At 40.2% G+C, this 21,846-nt stretch overlaps 1 protein-coding gene across 45 annotated transcripts in view; it reads right to left on the minus strand.

The window, feature by feature from the left end:
* Positions 1-21,846, minus strand: part of Epb41 (erythrocyte membrane protein band 4.1) — a 163,101-nt gene that overhangs the window by 76,110 nt on the left and 65,145 nt on the right. For 31 of the 45 annotated variants that reach the window (XM_015994452.3, XM_015994464.3, XM_076565275.1 and 28 more), the window contains exons 2-5: positions 12,496-12,970; positions 9,179-9,388; positions 5,909-6,013; positions 2,567-2,609 (exon numbers count right to left, since the gene is read on the minus strand). In XM_015994452.3, coding sequence (XP_015849938.2) covers positions 2,567-2,609; positions 5,909-6,013; positions 9,179-9,388; positions 12,496-12,963 — 826 coding nt within the window. In that variant the 5' untranslated portion in view covers positions 12,964-12,970. The remainder of the gene's footprint in view (positions 1-2,566; positions 2,610-5,908; positions 6,014-9,178; positions 9,389-12,495; positions 12,971-21,846) is intronic. The other 14 variants (XM_076565264.1, XM_076565267.1, XM_076565269.1 and 11 more) reach the window with 1 other exon arrangement.

Genomic DNA, 21,846 nt, shown 5'->3' on the forward strand with positions numbered 1-21,846 from the left:
TTATGCTAGGTAAGTGCTCTATCACCATGCTATATGACCAGTCCTAAACTTTATCCTACTTTTTAAGAACCTGACTGAGTTGGGGAGATAGCTCAGTTGTTAAAGCTGTTATCTATAGACACTTACCAAATGCAGAGATATAGTCACAAATGCAAACATGAGTATAACAGAAAACTAATGAGAGTAATCTAAAACACAGAAATATGACTACTTATATATAGTGTATGCGATCATTTAAAAAAATATAGATAGATGGAAGGAAAGATAGATAGGCAGGAAGGCAGGCAGGCAGGCATACATAGGCAGGCAAAAGATACCAATACTCTGTTATATAAAAAAGATGAGTCGCATATTTAAATAGACACAACCATGGGCATGTGTTTATATACACTCAGACTTGTCTAGAAGGAAGACAAGAAATTAGTTACCATGGTTGCCTCCAGAAAAAGAAACTGCGTGACTAAGACAGGGAGGAAGAGTCACCTTGTGCTATTCTCATCTGCACCTTTTAATTTTATACTGTATACCTGCAACATTTATTTTTTAAATTGAATTGTAAAATCATGTACAGCATAATTGCTTTGGTTGGTTTGTTTTGAGAGAGGCCCTCAAACAGCTGAAACCCCGAATATGGGGTTTCAGATATGTGCATCCCTCCTGGGTACATTTTGAAAAATTCATATCTGCATAAAAATATCTTAGAGATTATACCAGTTTAACTGATTAGATTAAATGATGTTTAAGTTTTTCATGGGGCCACAGTGATGGCTCAGCAGGCAAAGGTGCTTGCCACAAAAGCCTGGCTACCTGAATTGAATCCCTCCCTGGAACCCATGGATAGGTGGAAGTAGAAACTGACTCCACGAAGCTGTTCTCTGACCTCTGCATACATGCATATGTGCATACACACATGCATACTCAATAAAACTTCCAAAATAAATAAAATTGCCACGAGTATACACTAATTATATGATGAAAAGGTTAAAAAGGAAAATACCTTTGTAACATGTAAAGACCACTTTGGGTTCCTGACATTATATATTTGATTCACTAGTAAAGTTTTTATGGATTTTCCCCCACACAGTAGGAAGGTTTTCATCATTATTTTTAATAGAGTCTTGCTTGGGCTATCTAGCGTGACCTGTCTCAAAATAGTAATAACAAAAACAATAATTATAAAATAAATTTCAAGCTTTTATCATTTTAACAAATGTAGAAAGTTGCCAATTCCCCGGCCAAAAAAGTTTTGCCTCTCTATTTTAAGAATGCTAAAACAAAAACAAAATGAAATAAAAAGAATGCTAAAACAATCATACACAAGGTCTAAAGAAAAACATTTCATGATAAAAGAAATGTTTCAAGAAAGAAGTGAACAGTTCTGGTTGGGTAACAGAGTTAAAAATCTGCTCGTCAGGATGAGTAATAACCACTAAACTAAAGTGATAGCTCGATGGCCGTAATCAAGACAAGCCATCTCAATGAGTCCACTGGGTGTGGGGCTATGAAATACCAATCTGCACATTTTTCATCCCAGAACAGTAGAACGAGCAGGGCATGCAACAGTGAGATACACTCAGGCTACGAGAGAAGCCCCATGGCCAGATGGCCAGTGGAGACAAACCTGCCTTCATTTTCCCTTCCTTAAATTTGCAAAAGGATGACAAGTAAAGCCTCCCCTACCTCAGGGCATGTGCTCCAGGGCCATCGGTGGATGCCCGAAATCTTGACGAGTACTGAACCTATAGAACCTAAAGGACACACTTGGTACCTTCTCTTTGGCCTAACCAAATCGCCAACATCGTTACTCTTGTACTCTGTGGCCATTATGAGATGAGGGAAGGTTTCCTAGCACAGCCTTCGATGTCTATCTGATGAACCACCCGAGTGCTCGCAGCTATACATACAGCATGGGTATGCGAGACAAAAGGAGACTCGTGGCCTAGACACAGTGGTGCAGGGCCACACGAGGTTTCATTACCACCCAGAAAAGCACACAACCCAGAGGTTACAACCCAGAGGTTTCCACTGATTATTTTCAGACCACAGTTACATGAAATTGCAAAAAGAGAGAAGCTACCATAGAGAGGGGAAAACCTGGAGAAAGCTAGAACACAGGAATGCGAGTGGAGCTCATGCGTAAGGCCCTGACTTCAATCCCTAACACCAAAAAGAGAAAGGGAAAGGAAAAACAAAAGGACAAGAAGAACACAACAGTCTAGCAGCTAAAGGACCGAGATCCAATAGCACACCCTTGCTGGTGGCTAGCACAGCCATCTTCATTATTTTCCTACTTCTGTTACTCTCCCCTATTCCTACTTTTCCAACTTCGCCTAGTTGGTTTTTATTTGGTCTTTTAAGGTCAAAATCTGACCTACATCTCAACAGTGTCGACCTCTACTCTATTTTTCTACTACAGAATCGGCCCTTGCAGGGAAAAGCTTTATCTCTATTTCAAAGCAGTCGGCCACAGTCAGTGCTCTCAGGTGACTGACTCACAGCCAGCGATGGTTGGTGACCCTCTGGCCCACCTGAAAGAGACAACTATAAAAGGGCTGTATCCACTTACCTCGAACCTGCTTTTTTATTTCTTTGGCAGAATCCAGCCATGTCTGTAAAAAGAAGAAAAGGCATTCACACGGAGCCCCAGAACACACTAACAATTCAGTACTGGAGGAAGCTCCCTGATCACCTTGGGAAACCACCTCCGGATGAACCTACATTTCCCTTGGAAACCTTTGCATTAATTTTACAAAGCACAGTAGTTTCTCAGCGGCAAAAAAAGGAAGCAGAAGTTGGTTTGAATCCATGCTCCAATATGTCCTAGATGAGTAACTAGAGCCTCTCCATACCTAAGTTCCCTTAACTCTAAAATGTAAATTTTGTCAGAGTATGCATCTTACAGAGCTGCTCATATATGTAAGCCTGTTTGTAAACAGCAAATGTGAAATAAGTGTGTGCTATTTATAGTATTAGGGAAAGATTAGTAAAGATCTAGGACCAGGAGTAAGTGACATCATCCAAATCTTATTTTCTCCTCTAACTTTGTCTTGTTCAAAATTTCTGTCAGCACAGCCTCTGTGCACAGTTCATTGCCCAGTTAATGTCTACTGAAAAGAATATATCTTGCCCGCTCGAATGTCTCCCCCTTCTACGTTCTTCCACCCCACTTATGAGTCTATACATCAGGCCGGGCGGTGGCGCACGACTTTAATCCCAGCACTCAGGAGGCAGAGCCAGGCAGATCCCTGTGAGTTCGAGGACAGCCTGGTCTACAGAGTGAATTCCAGGACAGGGACCAAAACTACACAGAGAGAACTTGTCTTGGGGAAAAAAAAAGTCTATACATCAATCACTACAGCAGTCCCCTTCAACCTGCAATGTCCCCTGTGACATACTGGCACTTTAGAAAAAGTTTCACTACTAACAATCCTTCATAGGCCTCTGTGAGAGATGTTTAAAGATAAAAACTGCTAAATTTCTATTATTATTATTATTATTATTATTATTATTATTATTATTATTGAGATAGGGTCCCATTATGTAACTCTAAATGAATGGTCTGGAACTCGATATGTATACCAGGCTAGCTATGAAATCAGAGCTCTATCTGCCTCTGTCTTCTAAGGGCTGGGATTAAGGTATATACCACTATACCTCATTTATTTACATTACTACTAAACTATTTAAAACTATAAGATACATATTCACTTTGGATGAAACTCAGTGATAGAATACATGCTTGCATGTGCAAGGTTCCCAGGTTTAATCCCCAACACACACACACACACACACACACACACACACACACACACACACAGAGCACATAATTGTTTGAGCCCTGTCATAAAGGAAGTGTCTGCATGGTTTTCCTTGGCCTCTCACTTGGTCCAAAGGCAAGGGAATTCAAACACCAATGCTGAGTCTGCAGGGACCTCTGAAAACCCTCAGCTTATGTGCAACCCAAAATGCTTACTAATGGCAACTTTCTCCCCTGTTGGAGCGGTGTCTGCTCTCACAGCAGAGGGCTCCATATTCTCCACTGTTTGAAGAGACTTCCCAACTCTTCCTTCTAGAGATCCCACAAGCAGTTTAAAGACCGGGGCCAAAAACCCCACCAAGCAGAGCCAAGACCTTCTAGTGATGATAACAGCAGTGTGTATACGTCTATGTTCAATTTAAAACATTCAATTCGCAGGGCTGGAGAGATGGCTCAGCTGTTAAGAGCACTGGTTGATCTTCCAGAGGACAGAGGTTCAATTCCCAGCAACCAGTTACTGTCTGTAACTCCAGTTCCAGGACTTCTGACACCCTCACACAGCTATACATGCAGGTAAAACACCAACGCACATAAACTAACACTACATTAAAAAAAAAATTCAATTCTCACTATATTATGTAACCAATAAATGTTTGAGCAATGATTCCATGTGGATGGCATTGTGGTTATGAAAAAGACTAAAAATAACACTTAAGGAGCGGTCACTAATGAGAGAGATGGTCAGTGAACAAAAATTTGCTTGCCTTGGGTATGAATGACTATGGCAGTGCTATGCTGAAGCTGGAACTTTAGGAAATGTTTCTCCAGGTATCTGGGGAGTCTGAGTCTTGAAATATGAATCAGCCAGACAAAGGAGAAATGACAGAAATTAAGTGGGCACAAAAGTATAAGAGTTGCTGTGTGTAGCTCAGTATAACCTGAGCAGAGGTAATTATAGAGGAGAGGCAAAACTGAAAGGTACTGAAAGGGTCAGTACATGGAGACAGTACTCTGTGCTAAGAGAGCTGGGCTTCATTAAGCTCTAGACAAATAGAAGCCACTGAAGGGTTTAAATTTGTTGTTGTTGTGTTTTGTTTTTCAAGACAGGGTTTTACTGTACAGCTTTGGCTGTCTTAGAACTCTGTAGACCAGGCTGCCCTCGAACTCACCGAGACCTGCCTCTGTGTCCTGCGTGCTGGGATGAAAGGCGTGCACCACCACCACCACCACCACCACCACCAGCAGCCACTGAAGGGTTTAAAATAAAGCAGTATTCGTTCTCAATTAGAGTCTCTGTCTACAGTCAGGCAGTAAAGGATAAGGTTCAGGTGTCTTAACCTTTCCACCTTGATACGGGATGATCTTCCTGGACTTCGAATTTTTTTATCATTAAAATTATAGGAATAAGCACAGTAGGTATTTTCTCTTGATGATGAAAAAAAACACATTAGTAATGCTCTCTCTTTAAAAAAAAAAAAAAAAAAAGTAAGCCGGGCGGTGATGGCGCACGCCTTTAATCCCAGCACTCAGGAGGCAGAGGCAGGCAGATCTCTGTGAGTTTGAGGCCAGCCAGGGCTACGAAGTGAGTTCCAGGAAAGGCGCAAAGCTACACAGAGAAACCCTGTCTTGAAAAAAAAAAAAAAAAAAAAGTAAATTCTAGAAGGAAAATCTGATGAGGGACTACATTCACTAGTGAGTGTCTTGGAGAGGCAGGTACAAACATTGTTACCAACATGAGACCAGGCAGGTACAAATAATGTTATCAGCATGAAACCAGGCAGGTACAAACATTGTTACCAACATGAGACCAGGCAGGTACAAACATTGTTACCAACATGAGACCAGGCAAGGACAAACATTGTTACCAACATGAGACATGCAAGGACAAACATTGTTACCAACATGAGACCAGGCAAGGACAAACATTGTTACCAACATGAGACCAGGCAAGGACAAACATTGTTACCAACATGAGACCAGGCAGGTACAAATAATGTTATTAGCATGAGACCAGGCAGGTACAAACATTGTTACCAACATGAGACCAGGCAGGTACAAACATTGTTACCAGCATGAGACAGGCAGGTACAAACATTGTAACCAGCACAAGAACTGAAATTGCCAGCTGTTTATACTAGGCTGTGTTCTTACCTTAGAGGTTGCACTATCCCAAATAGCTAAACCAAAGTAGTCTTCTTCCAACAGATTGAGGTGCTCACAAACTCGCTTAAGCAAATCCTGTCCCTTAGCATGTTTCTGTGAAGACATACAAATATATTAGTTAAGGCTTCTTATTCTTGTATTCACCACCAAATTTTTCAAAAAGTGTTCTTTTCCAATTTCCTTTTTTACCTTTGGTAACTAGTACATTATCAGATGGCTACAGTCTAAACAGAACATGATTTATAAAACCCCTCTCTTCCTCCATACGTCAGCTTATAATTGCAACATACTATGGCACTTTGGAAATAGCCACAATGCTAAGTAAAATCCCACCTCCCCTCTTTCTCCATCTCCATCCAAAAAAACCGCACCGCCAAACCAGGGTCTCATTATGTGATCTTCCTGCCTTAGATTTTTTTTTGAGGGGGCGGGTGTTGGTTTTTTAGACAGGATATATAGCTCTGGCTGTCCTAGAACTCACTTTGTAGACCAGGAACTCACAGAGATCCACCTACCTCTGCCTCCCGAGTGCTGGGATTAAAGGCGTGCACCACCACCACCACCACCACCACCACCACCACCACTACCACCACCACCACCACCACCACCACCGCCTAGTTCTGCCTTTGATTCTTAAGCACATGGACTGCCACACCCAACTAAGCACATTCATCCATTCTCGGTCTCGTTCTCATAATTTCCTGAACCAGTTACCATGGTCAACTAAATTACTAACTCAACCTGTCAAAACATGATAACTGTGGCTGTGGAAATCATTTACAAAGTAAGTATCAATGTGAATGAGCTATACCTGAACTGTCTACAACCTCTTTCTGAGAAGTAGGAAACAGACAGCCTGTAGACACTAACTGTTGTAAGAGCTATTCAGTCGTGTTACAAATCATTTTCTTTACAAAGTCAAACCACTTCTAAAGCTGGGTAAACTCTTACTTATAAGGAAGCATGCCCTAATTTATAGGCTGTGAATTAAAGTTAAAACAACAACCTGGCTCCTTCATTAACCAGCTAATCAACTGTGTCATTCAATTAACAATAGCTCAACTGTAAAATAAGAAGTTTTATATCCATTTACTAAAAAAACAGAAACATGTTAATGCCTTTTGAGAAATACATAAAAAAATACTTCAAAAATCACAAATTACTAAACTCGGAGCCTTCTGTGTGTTAGGAACATGCACTATATTGAGTTATGTCCTAGCTGTACAGATCTTTTTAGTACATACATATTTGACACACCCTCATCTTAATGGATTATTTTAAATGACTACTAGTCATTTGCATAATTGTTCATTTAGTATTAATTTACATATATAACAGTGTTTAATTTAACCTTTTTTTTCTGATTTCACTCTAAGGTCAATGAGGGTCAATAATTTGAGAATTCAAGTACAAGTCCTTAACCCTTTCACTCATAATTCCCAAATCCAGGAGTTCAAAAAATCAAAAAGTTTATCACTAAAGCTCATTTGTTGAAAATTTCTGGCTGTTTACAACCTTCATTTACCCATAATAGAACGAATATTATGTTTTTACCATAGAAATAACATGTTTGATTCAGGCACAGTGGCACATGCCCATAATCCTTGTACTTGGGTAAAGGAGGCAGGAGACTGAGTTACATGACTCCCATCTCAACAACAGCAACAACACAACTACAAAATTAAAAATATAGTCAGGTGTGGTCATATTTTGTGGTACTCTAATAAAACTTGCCTGAAGATCAGAGGACAGAGCCAGCCACAGAGTTAAACATAGAGATCAGGCAGTGGTGGCACATACCTTTAATCCTAGCACTTGGGAGTCACATGCCTTTAATCCCAGCACTTGAGATCTCATGCCTTTGCTACTAGAATTTGGGAAGCACACACACCATTAATCCCAGCACTAGGAAGGAAGTGAAATTGCTGGATGGAGAAAGGCATATAAGGCATGAGGAGACAGGGACTAGGTCCTTTCAGTTAAGGACTCAGAAGCATTCAGGCAGAGGACTTGTAGTGGGTAGCCATTCCAACCCCAAAAATTTCACCAATAAGGACTCATGGAGTTGGCGAGGTGTGAAGAGGCTGTGGCTTGTTCTTTGTCTCTCTGATCTTTCAGCATTTTCCCCAATATCTGGCTCTGGGTTTTTATTATAAGACCATTTAGATTTCGTGCAAGAGTCGGGCAGTGGTGGCACATGCCTTTAATCCCAGCACTTAGGAGGCAAAGGCAAGTGGATCTCTGTGAGTTCAAGGCCAATCCAGTCTACAAAGAAAATTCCAGGATGGCCAGGACTATACAGAACCCTGCCCTGAAAAACAAAAAACAAACAAAAAAAATTGAACTATATATTCTGTAGATAATATTTTAGATGCTTGTGGTTGAATACATTTATATTTGTACATTTATATTTGTACAAAATATGTACAAAAAATGTTTATCCATAAAAGCTATTAGTACTTGCAATAACTGTGTCTATAGCAACCACAGCACAACTGGCAACTACTCTTCCAGTTAAAGCAACAGTTAACAGATGCTTCAGTTTGTTCTGAAGGAACAAAGAAAAAAGTTGAATAACTGACATTTATTAAATCCTGATTCAATTACTGATTCTTTGATCTCTGTGTGTGTGTGTGTGTGTGTGTGTGTGTGTGTGTGTGTGTGTGTGTAACATGTACATACATGAGTGTGTGTGTGAGCTGCATGGCATGCACATGGAGGACAGAAGTCACCTCAGGTGTCAGTCCCTTGCCTTGTACCTTATTGAAAACATCTCTCGTTTTGTCTCTGCCCACATTTGAAGGAATTCTCCTGTCTCTGTACCCACCTTGCTGCAGGAGGACAGGGATTACAGTGGCTAATGCAGCCAGCTTTGTGTGGGTTCTAAGAATCTGAACTCGGGACTGAAGTGCAGGTGCTTTTACCCCAAGACACTGGGTAATTTTGTTTTCAAACATAATTATAGGGATAGCTGGACCTAGTACCAGAAATTCAGCCTACCCTGGGAAATCTGGTCACAGAGAGGATATATATATATATAATATTTATAAACAAAATGATTCTATAGTTATAAAAGTAACCACACGCTTAAGTCTCAAGATCTTGACAGATTCAGGGAGGAAAAAATAAGACTGACAATTTTCCTACCACTTCATTTCCGTCCACAGAATGGTCCTGAGAGTGGGTCTTGTCTTTAGCAGCCCCACACCCCACATGAAGCGATTGTAGGCTCTGGCTCTGAGATTCAAAAGCACTCACCTCCACCACACACTCAAAGACTGTGTCATCCAACAAGGAGACCTTGCAGTGCATGTCTCTATGTCTCCGGATGGGCTTCTGCGAAGCCTCGGGCTCTCTTTCTGCTTTTGACTCGGGCTCCTCCTTCGCGCCTGCCCTGGAGCACTCTTCAATCCCTTCTCCTTCCTTTGTTTCAGAATCCGGATCCTCTCGGTGTTCTTCCTGAGCTGGCTGCACATCCACGACACCACGTCAGTGAAAAGGCATTCACAAAACAGGCTATACACATTCCTACCTACAGTAAGTAGTAACCCCACCAATAAAAATATGAACAGAGAGAAATTATTAAAACAAAAATAAGTTGAGTTATATTAACTCATTCCTAACAGGTATTATGATTTCCTCAAAGATGTTCAGACTTGACTATTCTTAATTTTTTTCAGGTAGAAGCCTATCAAACCAGTAAGTGACTGTGGGACACCAGTCTACTGCTCTTGGCATTATAGAATATATTCTTCTGACTGTAACATTATATGAGATATATGGTCATCAAATGTTTGTTGCCTCTATCTCATCATCCTCCACTTTAGAAAGGTAGCCTTGTGAACTTTGAATAAGATGATTTGTCACAGGCATTAAATTTTATAAACAGCTAAAAGAGGCTCTTGAGGCCTTACACCCTCTACATATCTGTGTTAAGAAAAGAAGGTAACCAGGCTAGAGACTGTGGCTCCACTGCTCCCTACTTTGCTACATCCAAACATGGGTGAAGGAGGAGGGAAGACTGAAGATGGCCTCCTCCGGCAATCATTAAGTCACCCAGTGTTACACAGGAAGTCATAGAATATTTTAGCATATATTTTCTTACTGTTTTGTTTTGTTTTTTTAAGACAGCTAACTAGTCTCAAACCTGTAGTTCTCCTTCCTGCCTCATTCTACTGAGTGCTGGGATTAGAGGCCACACTGGACTGTTTTCTTTCTTTCAACACAATAAATCTATTGAGAGTTTTAACTAAATTCTATGAATTCGTTCCTTCCAAAACAATACATGATTGACATTTATTAAAAGAAAAAGAAAAAGAAAAAAGATTGAGTTGCTTGCCTGCTGTATTAGATTTAGGGAGTGGCTGACAGGCTTGTACGTAGCCTTCCACAACCATCTCTTGCAGCCTCAGGGAGGCCTTCTGAGCTATCCTATTGGTCCTGTCCCTCTGGACTGTGTCTCATGTCAGCCCCGAGTGCTGCTCCTTCCACCTGCACGTGGGTGGTCACCATGTTTGCAGCAGCAAGCACTTTACCTCTGAGCCATCTCACGGGCCACCGTTTACAGTTTTTAACTTTCCAAGGGACATCTATCCTAGAACCTGGCTTAAGCAGGTGTATCTCTGTGAGCTAGAGGCTAGCCTGGTCTACGTAACAAGTTCTAGGCTAGGCAAGTCTACACTTCTCTTAAAAACAATAACTGTTTATTATTATAAATAATAATGATAATAACAAACACACAAAGCCTCATAGATAAGGCTGGGGAGATGGATCAGTCAGTAAAATTTGCCATGCAAGCATGAGGGCCTGTTATTCTTCTGTGATTTGTAGCCCCTACTTTGATTCCATAGATCTCATTCATAACTACTGTGGTAGTTTGAAAGAAAACAGCCCCCAAAGGGAGTGGCACTATTAAGAAGTGTGGCCTTGTTGGAATGGGTGTGGCCTTGTTGGAGAAAGTGTGTCATTGTGGAGGCAGGCTATGAGGTCTTATATATGCTCATGATACCTCCCAGTATCTTAGACCACTTCCTCTGCTTGCACTCTGCCATGTCCCACCATGGTGATAATGGACTGAACCTCTGAACTGTAAGTGAGCCACCACAATTAAATGCCTTCCTTTATAAGAGCTGTCGTGGTCATGGTGTCTGTCTCTTTACAGCACTAGAAACCCCGAGACAACTACTCTATAGTGAATCTTGGTTTTATTGTTTGTGTGTGTGTGTGCATGATTCACGTATGTTATGTGCATGTGAGTGCACATTTAAGGAGTTGGTTCCTGACTTCTACCTTACTGGAGGCTGGGTCTCTCTTTTCTGCACTGCACTATTCAGTCTAACTGACCCACAAGCTTCCAGGTGAGTCTCCTGGCTCCACCCCTTATCTTTCCAGAGGAATGCTGAGATTATAGATTTGTGCTACCATATTAGGCTTTTCATGAGGGTTTTAGGGATTTGAATTAGGTCGTCTTTTTACCCACGGAGTCACCTATCCAACCCTGGGTCATGTTTTTAATATTGTTTCACTAACAGCAAGTACCTATTATGATTTCATGCTAAAGTCAGCCTTTGGCATTCTAAATATACAAGTAAGAGTTCTAGAAATACATGTAATAATTTTAGAAAAGCCTAACAAAACTATATACCCCAAACTTTAGACTTTCACAGAGGCACACACAGGACTTAAACTGTAACAATCCAGATAATGTTCAAAGCTACAGAAGTAAACTGAACACAGCTCCTACTTTGTAAGCAGTAAGGCTGAAACCCAGTAAGATTCCTAGAAAACAGTTTGAGTTATACTAGTAGGACTTTTGCATGTATTTTGGACAAAATAACAGTTTATGTTTAATTATACTGTGACAAAGTTAAAGCCCTGCACGAATAAATACTACAAAAGGGGCCAATGAGATGGCTTATTTTTGAGATGCTGCCAGGCCTGGTGACCTGACTCCTTGATTCCTAAAGGTCATGCTGTGGAAAAAAAGAGACTGACTCCCCAAAGTTGTCCTCTGGTCTCCATATGCACACTGTGATACACTCTAGAACATGCATGTGTACACATGCACACAAATAAATAAATGTAATAAAAAATTTAAAATTTTTTGGATGGAATTAACATTGCAGTAATGTGCTCCCTAGAGCATATAGCCCAAACAAGGCAGGCATAGCTCAGATCTATCACATACCCTGGGATGGCCTGATCCATCACATGGATTAATGAAGATTTTTACGAAAGGGCCACCCACCCCTAATTCCACCAAAATGAACTTGAAACCACCTCACTTCTTTCTTGCTCCCTCCTTAAAACAAATTTGTTCCATTGTTACATCAAGATAATATATGGACTGAATAAACTCATTTGATGGTTTTCTTTCATTTCCTTGATTTATAGAGTATATTTTTTTAAAGTCAGGTTTCAACTGATTAATTTCTTTAGAGCAGAAACTCTTAAGGTTATTTATCACCATCAATGCCTAAATCAACTGGCTCATAAGAAATAATACCAAATATTCTTCTATAATACTGCATACAATGTATCTTCATTAGACTCTCCCCCACAGTCGACCGCCTTACCTGTGTTTCTATACTGCTTAATGAATGAAGATCCAGAGACGGGTCTGTTTTGAGTTCAGGTTCAGGAGCTGCAATAGGAGCCTTTAAAATGACGTCTTCATCAAGGCTGGTTCCAAATTCTATCTCCTTCTGACCGCCTTCACCTTTTTCTTTATCTGACTCTACTTCTCTGCCTTCTTCTTCAGAAACCTGAGACTTAGGCCTTTTGAGGAATGAGGAGAGCAGTCGTGACAGGCCTCTGCTTTCTGACGTCCGTTCCTTGTTCTTAGTCAAGTCTTCATGTGTCGGAGTGTCCCCATTGGATGCTTTCAGCTTCTGCTCACACTGATGACTGCCCTCAGCTGCCGGTTGGGACGCTTCTTCCAGCTGAGTTTCTTGTCCTGAGTTTGTGGCTCCCTCACCTTCTTCCTTCTGTTGATGGTGCTGAGAATTCTCAGCTTCAACCACTACACTCTTCTCTGTTGTCATGATGTCCCTATTAAAAAGAAGGAGGGGGCGGCTATTATAAGCAAAACACATTGCTGGAGGCCAAACCCCTAAACCTCAAAAGACTAATATATTTGAATTTAATCACCAACAGAATTCCAATCCATTAAACAGAAAACCTTACATTAAAGCACGAAAATATTTTACCTATACATCCTGGATAAATTATTAATGCCTTAAGTCATGAAAGACTAGCTTAAAATAGTATCCGCCAAGGCCATGTAATGAAATACACCAAAATGAAATTCAAGGCTCAGAAGCAAATACACCTTCATGCTTCCTAAAAGAGGGACTTATCTGGTACTGTCCTTTCACAGTGTCAATCAAAAATGCAAGATTTTCAGGAATCCCATACCCTAGAGATGATTAAATTAGGAAGTTCCAAAAATCTCTTTTGTTTTTCTTCCTCTTATTTTGTAGCACGAAGACTTCTCCATTAGGAAGAACAAACACAGAATTCTGATCATTTGCTATCAGAGTTGATAACAGCAGGAACAAGTATACAGTCAAAATGATCACACAAAACATGTCCTTAGGTTTCATGATGCAATACCAAAATATATCCTCTTTCAGAGGCATTGGATTTTAGCTCTTCAAAATAATTTTCTTCTGAGAAATATGATTTTGAATGCTCAGCAGTTTTGAAAGTAGGAAGTGAAACCATTATACTGGGGTGAGAAATCAGAGAAATGCTCTAGGGGAAATCTAGAAAGCCAATGTTGGTTCACTTTAGGGGAGAAGGCAGGCCACAAACTCACTGATATATTTGAAACTTGATGGCTAGAGCCTTTTGATGTCAAAGCTCCAGTATTAGTTAGTACTCCAGTCTCTGTTCCAGTTCAGATGTCAAGTCTCTGAGCGAGGCCTCCCAGGCACTCCAACTAAAGTAGCATTTCCAACGATAGCCTCTCAACCCTACAACACTTCTGACCTTGTTGACGTGTTTGCTGCCCTTCTTCCATACCCCTCTCTATCTAAAACACAAGATTTCATGAGGATAAGATCTTGAGTCTTTTTTTTAACAGATTCGTTTTATTTTTGATCTATGTATGTGTCAATATACATGTGTGTGTAGGTGCCTGGAGACCAGGGAGGGTGTCAGATCTCCTGGAGCTGAAGTTACAGGCAGTTGTGAGTCCCTCCAGTGTGGGTGCTCTGTAAGTGAAGCAAGTACTCTTAACCACTGAACCAACCATACAGCCCCTGAGTCTTTCTGAGCACTGCACACCCAATGCATAGAGCAGGGTCTGCATATACTAGTTGTTGAGTGTTTGCATGTGTGGTGTACATATGTGAGGGTGTGTGTGTACGTGTATGGGGGAGGCCAGAGGTCAACTTCAAGTGTCTCCATCAATCACTCTCCACTTCATGTTTTTGAGAAAAGGTGTCTCACTGAACCTGGAGTTCACTAATTTGGTTTAGCTGGCTGTTCGATGATGAGTTCCAGGGATCTGACTAGCTCTGCCTCCTCAGTGCTAAGGATTACAGACATTTGACACTGAGCTCAGCTTTTTACATGGGTGCTGAGGATCTGAACTCTGATCCTCAGGCTTGTAGGACAACAGGCCTTTTTCTGACAGACTCATCTCCTCAGCCCCTTAATAAAAGTCTGGGGTTGTTTGAGACAGGAACTCACTGTGTAGCTCTGGCTGTCCTAGAACTCACTACATAGACCAGGCTGGCCTCTAACTCAGAGATCAGGCTGCCTCTACCTCCCAAGTGCCACCACACCTGGCTCATTTTATGTTTTATTGTGAACGTCAGGGGGTAACTTATTGGAATCAGTTCTCTCCTTTCACCTCATGGCTTCTGAGAATTAAACTCAGGTCAGACTTGGCACCAGGTACCCTTAGCCACTGAGCCATCTAACTGGCCAAATAAAAAAAAATTTTTAATGACTTAATTTCACCTGAGTACATCTGATATCTACAAACTTCAAAGGCACCCTCTAAATTTATTCAAGCATATTCATTCATCCATCAAATACTCATCAGGCATTTAGTAGAGGCCCAAGGCTAAGTGCCAAAGATGCCACAGTACACAAAACAAACAAGGTCTCTATCATAGAGAAGTTTACTCTTTCAATTCAACGTTGACACAATGAAAGAAGAGTGCAACAGAAATCTTATTCAAGCAGGGGCCACACCTAGAATAAGTGCAAACACATGGAACAGAGCAAGGAAAGGGGGAAGCAGCTGATACTCGCACTGGGCACTGTTTTCTGTGTCAGAGTCCATGTTAGGAGTCTTATCTACATTATCTCATACCTTTCAATAACCACCCCCAAGAAAGGCAGGAATCATCTGATCTTGTAATTGAAGACATTTAAATTCAAGAAATACCCTGAACATAGGATCCTAGATGCTAGGTTGGGTCAGGACTGATTAATACTTGGATAAGAAAGAGTAACTTGCCCAAGTCAACACTGCTAGTAGGTTGCAAGCCACTACAAATGGTGCTGAAATAAATGAAGACACGGTAATAAAAAGAAAGCCCTTAGAAGAACCCTTACTCTAATCTATTTTCAAACATTAACAGTATTTAAAAAGATAACAATATTTAAAGAAGCACATCTATTCTCATTTACTAAGTCACTGAAATGATTCTGAGCTAATATAATACCAAATGTGGTCTTTGTAAACACTGCACAAATCACCTACCAATCAACACTCAGATTTAATTTTTTGCTCCTGAGGAACACCTATACTTTAAGAGAAATAAAATGGTCATCATCTTCATATCAGGAATATGAAACACCTATAGCCCAAATTACTTTTCTTCAAACTCCAAAGTAATTAAACAACACAGAGAGAAAACCTGGGTGCTGAACCTCTGTTTCTGTGCAAGAATAACAAGAGCACCATGATATTCTCTTTGAAAAACTAAGCAAGGAAACTTGAGAATGGCACGTTATTGTCCATGGGTTACACATACAGCTTTGCATCTGCCTGACCGAAAGGGAACAGAAATCATCTCTGTACTAAAATTTTCTGACACGGAAGACTTTATACCAGCTTCTCTCATTAAGATATTGAAAACGCTGGGCGGTGGTGGCGCACGCCTTTAATCCCAGCACTCGGGAGGCAGAGCCAGGTGGATCTCTGTGAGTTCGAGGCCAGCCTGGGCTACCAAGTGAGTCCCGGGAAAGGCGCAAAGCTACACAGAGAAACCCTGTATCGAAAAACCAAAAAAAAAAAAGATATTGAAAACACTGCAAACCTGTTGTGAAAGTTTTAGCAGGCATGAAAATAACTTAGCCTTTGATAGTCCTAAACTGACAGATTTAGTAGATATTTATTCTTGTGTTCTAGGACTTTTTCTTCTTCTAGTTTTAAAGACAAAAGCATCTTCTATGGATATCCCCATAACTGCCTGCAGAGGAAAAGGCATCTTCTCTATCAGAAAGTACCGAATAAGTACTCTCGCTGTCACACACACACACCGACAGTCACAATCCACATGCTATCTACAAGCTTGTTAAACTTCAACCTGCACACAATCAACCAGTAGTAATCTTGTTAAAATACAGATTTGAGTTCAATCCATTTGGAACTTGTTGCTCATGCTACTAGCCCACTGAAAACACTTTTAAGTAGTTAAGCAAAGCATAAACCCCACAAACAGTCACTTCAGGAAAGTACTTCAAGCTGTCTAAAGAATAAAAACAGCCAAGAGCCACTTCCAGAAAGTGGAACATGAACAGTGGGAAAGCTTTACTCAACAAATGCTTGCTAAACTAATACAAGAAGCAAACAAAGCCCTGTGTTATTAAGCATGCAAACAGAACCATTAACACTCTTTAGAACTCAAAATCAGACCTTGGAATTTTTTTAACCACAGAAGTGTGGCAATGCCACATTTCCCATGCAGACATGACACTTGCCCAGATTCAGCATTCTGAATATCTCCTTTCATAAAACCTCTTTACCACTAAGACACCATGATTAAGACATACAAAGAATTATAGAATAACAAGGATCAATAAAGAATCAATATATTTTGCCACAAAATTGGATGCATAGTTTTTAAAAATGAGTGGAGTGTGGTAGCACACACCTTTAATCCCAGCACTCAGGAGACAGGGGAGGCCAGAAAAGGTTGAGGCCAGCAAGATGTATAGAGTGAGTTCTAGGACAGCCAGGGCTACACAGAGAAACCCTGTCTCTAAAAACAAACAAACAAACAAATAATTGTTTGTGGCTTTTTGAGTCTCATATAGCCCAGGCTAACTTCAAACTGTGCACAAAGTTGACCTTGGACTCCTGATCCTCCTGCCTCTATCTCCTGAGTACTGAGACTAACAGTGCATGCCACCAATTCAGCTCAGTAAATCATTATTTTTCAGTAGCTCAAACTTGTCCTGGAAAATCAGTGATGCACACAATCAAGTTCTTCAGGTTACAGAGACAGGCTGGATAGTCAGAGGAAGCTACAAAGTCAGCAACAGAACCAGGACATCCTCTATAGTCAGACGCTCACTGCTGAATGAGGCTATTCTCATCCTAGATACAAAGCCCAAAGGAAAGTATCTATTTACTTAATGTCACAAAGAGGTCTTTTGATTGTTGTAAAGGGAAAAAAAAATCAGTACAACATTGAAGACAAAGTGATGAGCCCCCATTCAGACCCAATCTTAATCCTTCAAACCCTGAGAATTATACAGCATCTGGAATCAAAGATACATTTGTCCTAACAGTGTGCACCTGTTATCTTTAGGCAAATTAGATCATTAAAAGCCCCATACTAAGCTGATCAAGAAGGCCAAATGAGGTCTCTCCTCTTTTTTAAAAATCTTTCTTAAATTAATACAGTTGGTGTTCCATTAATGCTTTTCAAATGAAAAACTTTGTAAAAAACAGTACAATTTGGTAGCATATAAAAGCTTTCCTTACCATCCACATTTAAGGATAAAGTTGAATGATGTAATTATCTGTTTTACTCTTCAAATTAGCTCACAGAGTATCTACCCATGTTTACTGAGTGCTAATCAGGTGTAAGGTTTTGGCTTGGGTCTCTAATACACAATTCTAAAGTAGAGAAGAATATATAAACAACTAAAACTAAAAGGTAAAACCTACTGTTTAATCTGACAAAGTGTTCTTGAGTGAAATAACAACTATCAAGTAACAGAGAACACTCTAAAGTAAGAGCTTACTAGAGTGACCAAGAAAAGCTTTTAAGGATGAATTCAGACATCAATAGACAAAAACCTGTGGTTCATGAACAAATGGAATTCCAGGCAGGAGAATTAGCATTAGTAAGAACGTTATAAGCCCTTAAGAACCGGCAAGATCCCCAGACTGGACTGGAATAAGATCGCAATAGGGAAGTAAGAAGATGTACAGTTAGAAGAGAGCTATCATTTAAAATTAGATTTCAATTGAAATAAAATCAGCAGCTAGCATTCATTATCTACTTGACGCCACACATTATCTTATAACCATCCTGTAGACATGCTTATTTCCCAGATAAACAGCCTCTTCAAAACTTAAAAAAGATGCTTCATTTCAGAGTCAACCTGTACTTTCATAAAAATTTAATAAACCAGGGAGTGGTAATTATATTGTAAATTCTCAGGCTAGTAATTGTCTGTAAAAACCTGGCTGCTCGGGTGTTTCTGCCCCAGAGCGGCACTCTCTTAAGAAACGCTGATTGTTGGGATGGTTTATTCCAGCTAGCTAGCCAGCATTATTTCTAGTGCCTCCAGTTTGAAGCCTCACACATGGGTACAAATTTCTCTTTCGATGAGATATATTTGAAGAAGGAACAGGGATATAAGGAGATGACAGTTTGCAAAGACTTGATTATGCTAAATAGTTTGTCCTGAAAGCAGGAGACTCTCTGAAGGTCTCTAAATAGAAAGTGAATAAAAAATGGAGAACAAGAGAAACACCACAAATGGCTGGGTAAATTCAGGTTATCAGTGTAAACCCACAATGGGGATCCCTAGAGAAGTTGAAACTAATACTGAGTAGAGAATGTGCAAAGCTTGAAACCAGCCTTGAGAATTACCGCTGCCCTAGTCGTCCCGGCTTTATTCCCAGTTCAGTGCTTGTCTTTAGCACAAGCACTTGGAGTTCTGATCCTAAATGCATTTTGTAATGTTTCTCCCTTGGCCCACTCTGATAATGACTTAAGACACAGCATACTGAGCACAGTGGCACAGGCCTGTAACCCCAGCACTTGGGAGGCTGAGGCTGGAGGGCCTATGAGTTCAAGTTCATCCTGGGCTACATGGTGAAAGAGCCTGTCTCAAACCAAGACTAAAACAAACAAAAGACATACAGCAATGGAACCAAATTAGGAGAGAGCTCGTGCTATCTGAAAACACAGTGGTCCTCCATTCCCTGTTTTTCTCAGCTCAGTAAGTCATTAGTCAAACCATAAACCTAAGTGTCATCCATAGTCTTCTCATCCTTCCCAGCCCCATCTGTAACATGTTTAGGGTCACTTGGTACACACAGAGTCAGTGGTCCACCATGTTTGTTAAGTCTACATTTCTAGCTCCCTCTACAGCCCCTTACAGGATCTGGCTTCTGCCCACCTCACCAACCTCCAATATAGCAACAGTTGACAAGGAAAATATCTAAAGTCTTGACTGAACAGTCCACAAGAGAAATACAATTCGAAGACAGTTAGAGATTTTAGCTGCATTTCTAAAGCCTTAGAGCCAGAGAACACATTTGACAATTCACTGTGTATTTTACCAGTGTTACAATGTTACAGGCACGTGGTAACCAGAAGGCTACACTAGTGAGACTGGACTTCACTCTCCACCCAGAAGACTCCAGAAAGAATCCCTCAGTTCACAGCAGCTATATTGTGACTTAAAACTTCCATTCAGTTCTGGTAGTTCAAAGAGAATGCATTTACCAAAAGACAGAATAATTGAATTTAAAGCTGACACAGGTAATTCTTCCAGGAAGAATTCACTAGTCCCTGGAAATTATAAAGACAGTTTTCATTTACATAACTCCCCCCTCCCAAAATCCTAATAATCAAAGACATTTAATAACTAAATGGTCTACTTAGGAACTCAGCTTATAACCATCCCTTATTAGCCACAGGGGATGGGATCTAGGATTCTTTAAGGATAACCAACATCCACAGATACTCAAGTCTCTCATTCAAAACAACATAGTATTTATATGATTCCTACACACATCCTCCTAATGTTTTATATTATTATTTTAAGTGTGGGGGGAGGTATGTACCTCCAAATGGATGTGGGAAAAGGTCAGAGGGCAACTTTAAGAAGTTGGGTTCTCTCCTTTCACTGTGGGCTCTAGGGATAGAACTCACATTGTCAGGCTTACAAGGCAAGTGCTTTACACACTAACCCATCTCACCAGCCCTCCTACATGTTTTAAATCACCTATAGTTAGCTTACAGAACCTTACACAATGTGAACACTAACAGTTGCTATCCTATATTGTTTAAAGTAATAAGGAAAAAAAGTTTAGTAAGGGCAAGATTTTTCCAGTTTTTGGAAATAGTTGAATTGTAAAACTAGCAGACATGGAGACTAGATGATCACCAAAAACATTCAGTCAGAAGATGGAAGTACATGTGCCATGGAGGCCAGAGAGAGGATTCTGCCAAGTGGGACTTGACTTTACATTAACTGAACTCGAGGTTTTCTTCCAGGGCCAACATTTTACAAACAGAAAGGAAGGTAGGAAAGGAAACAAAAGGGTCATTAGAGCAGTAATACAAACGAGTTATTTTAAAAGTTTACACTGTAAAGTGATAGTTATCAATTAGATTAGGAGAATTACGAAAAAAAAACAAAGGATAAAGGTCCTTTTACTTCTCTACTCAAGAAAAAACAATCCTGGGACATTCTTTCAGACAGAAAAAAAAAGTTCAAACATTGAAATTTTAAGAATATGCTAGAAAACAGCTTGTTTCCCAGTAAAATCAATTCTCCCAAACCACAGGAAAGTGTCTTTCCTTTATAATTCTATTTAAGTGCACTAAACAGCACTTCCGGAAAAATAAGAGACACATCAATGTGGTTTTCAAAATAAAAGAGGTCCTGTCTCCTCTTGAAATTATTTTGAGTTTAAATGACTCTTTAAGACTTATCTGCCATACTGCATGAATCAGGGGTGATACTCAGCATGAACAGGCTGTTTTCAACAACTTGATTTTAATTTAAGTCATTTCTATGGTGACTAATACCGTTGGATCAACTCATTCAAAGATATATTTTAAATAAACAGATTCCTACTCATCTTCTTCTAAAAACAAAAAAAAAATGTCCTATATTTCTCTGTAGAACTCTAGCTTGTACTTAAAAATGTCTAGGTACATTCTAGATATAGTAATGCTCTAGCTTTCCAAGAAGAATATCTCTAGCCTGTCAACTGAGGAAGAAATGAAAGAAACCCCAAAAGCTCAAAGCCTTTTTCCATAGAATTACTTTGCATTCTTTAAGTCTCAAATGTGTTATTTTAGCCATTCTCAGGGGAAATCTTTATAGAATGAATTATGTGCTTCTTTTTAGATTTTTAAATCTACAGAACATAATAACTTTACTGATTTAGTCATCACTAGGATCTTCAGCTGCTGTGCAGAACTGAAGTCCTAGCAGGAGAAGAAAGTCCACAGAGCGGCTGGCTCTCCTCCAGTCTGCCTTTGATGGTTCTGTTTGCTCACCAGCAGTCAGCTCACACTGCTGCTCTCAAGGAGGCCTGTCAACAAGCAGCTTGCAACAGCTCCTCTCCTAATACACTAATCTACCGTTCACCAAGTAGTCAAACAGCCAGCCAGTTTAAAATTGTGTCCGAATTCAGAGAAAATCCTAAGAACAGAAAGACTGAGTCACATGTCTGGAAGGCTTCCAATGGATGGATTTTTATG

The sequence above is a fragment of the Peromyscus maniculatus genome, chromosome 2, assembly GCF_049852395.1.
Source record: "Peromyscus maniculatus bairdii isolate BWxNUB_F1_BW_parent chromosome 2, HU_Pman_BW_mat_3.1, whole genome shotgun sequence".
Lineage (NCBI taxonomy): Eukaryota > Metazoa > Chordata > Mammalia > Rodentia > Cricetidae > Peromyscus > Peromyscus maniculatus.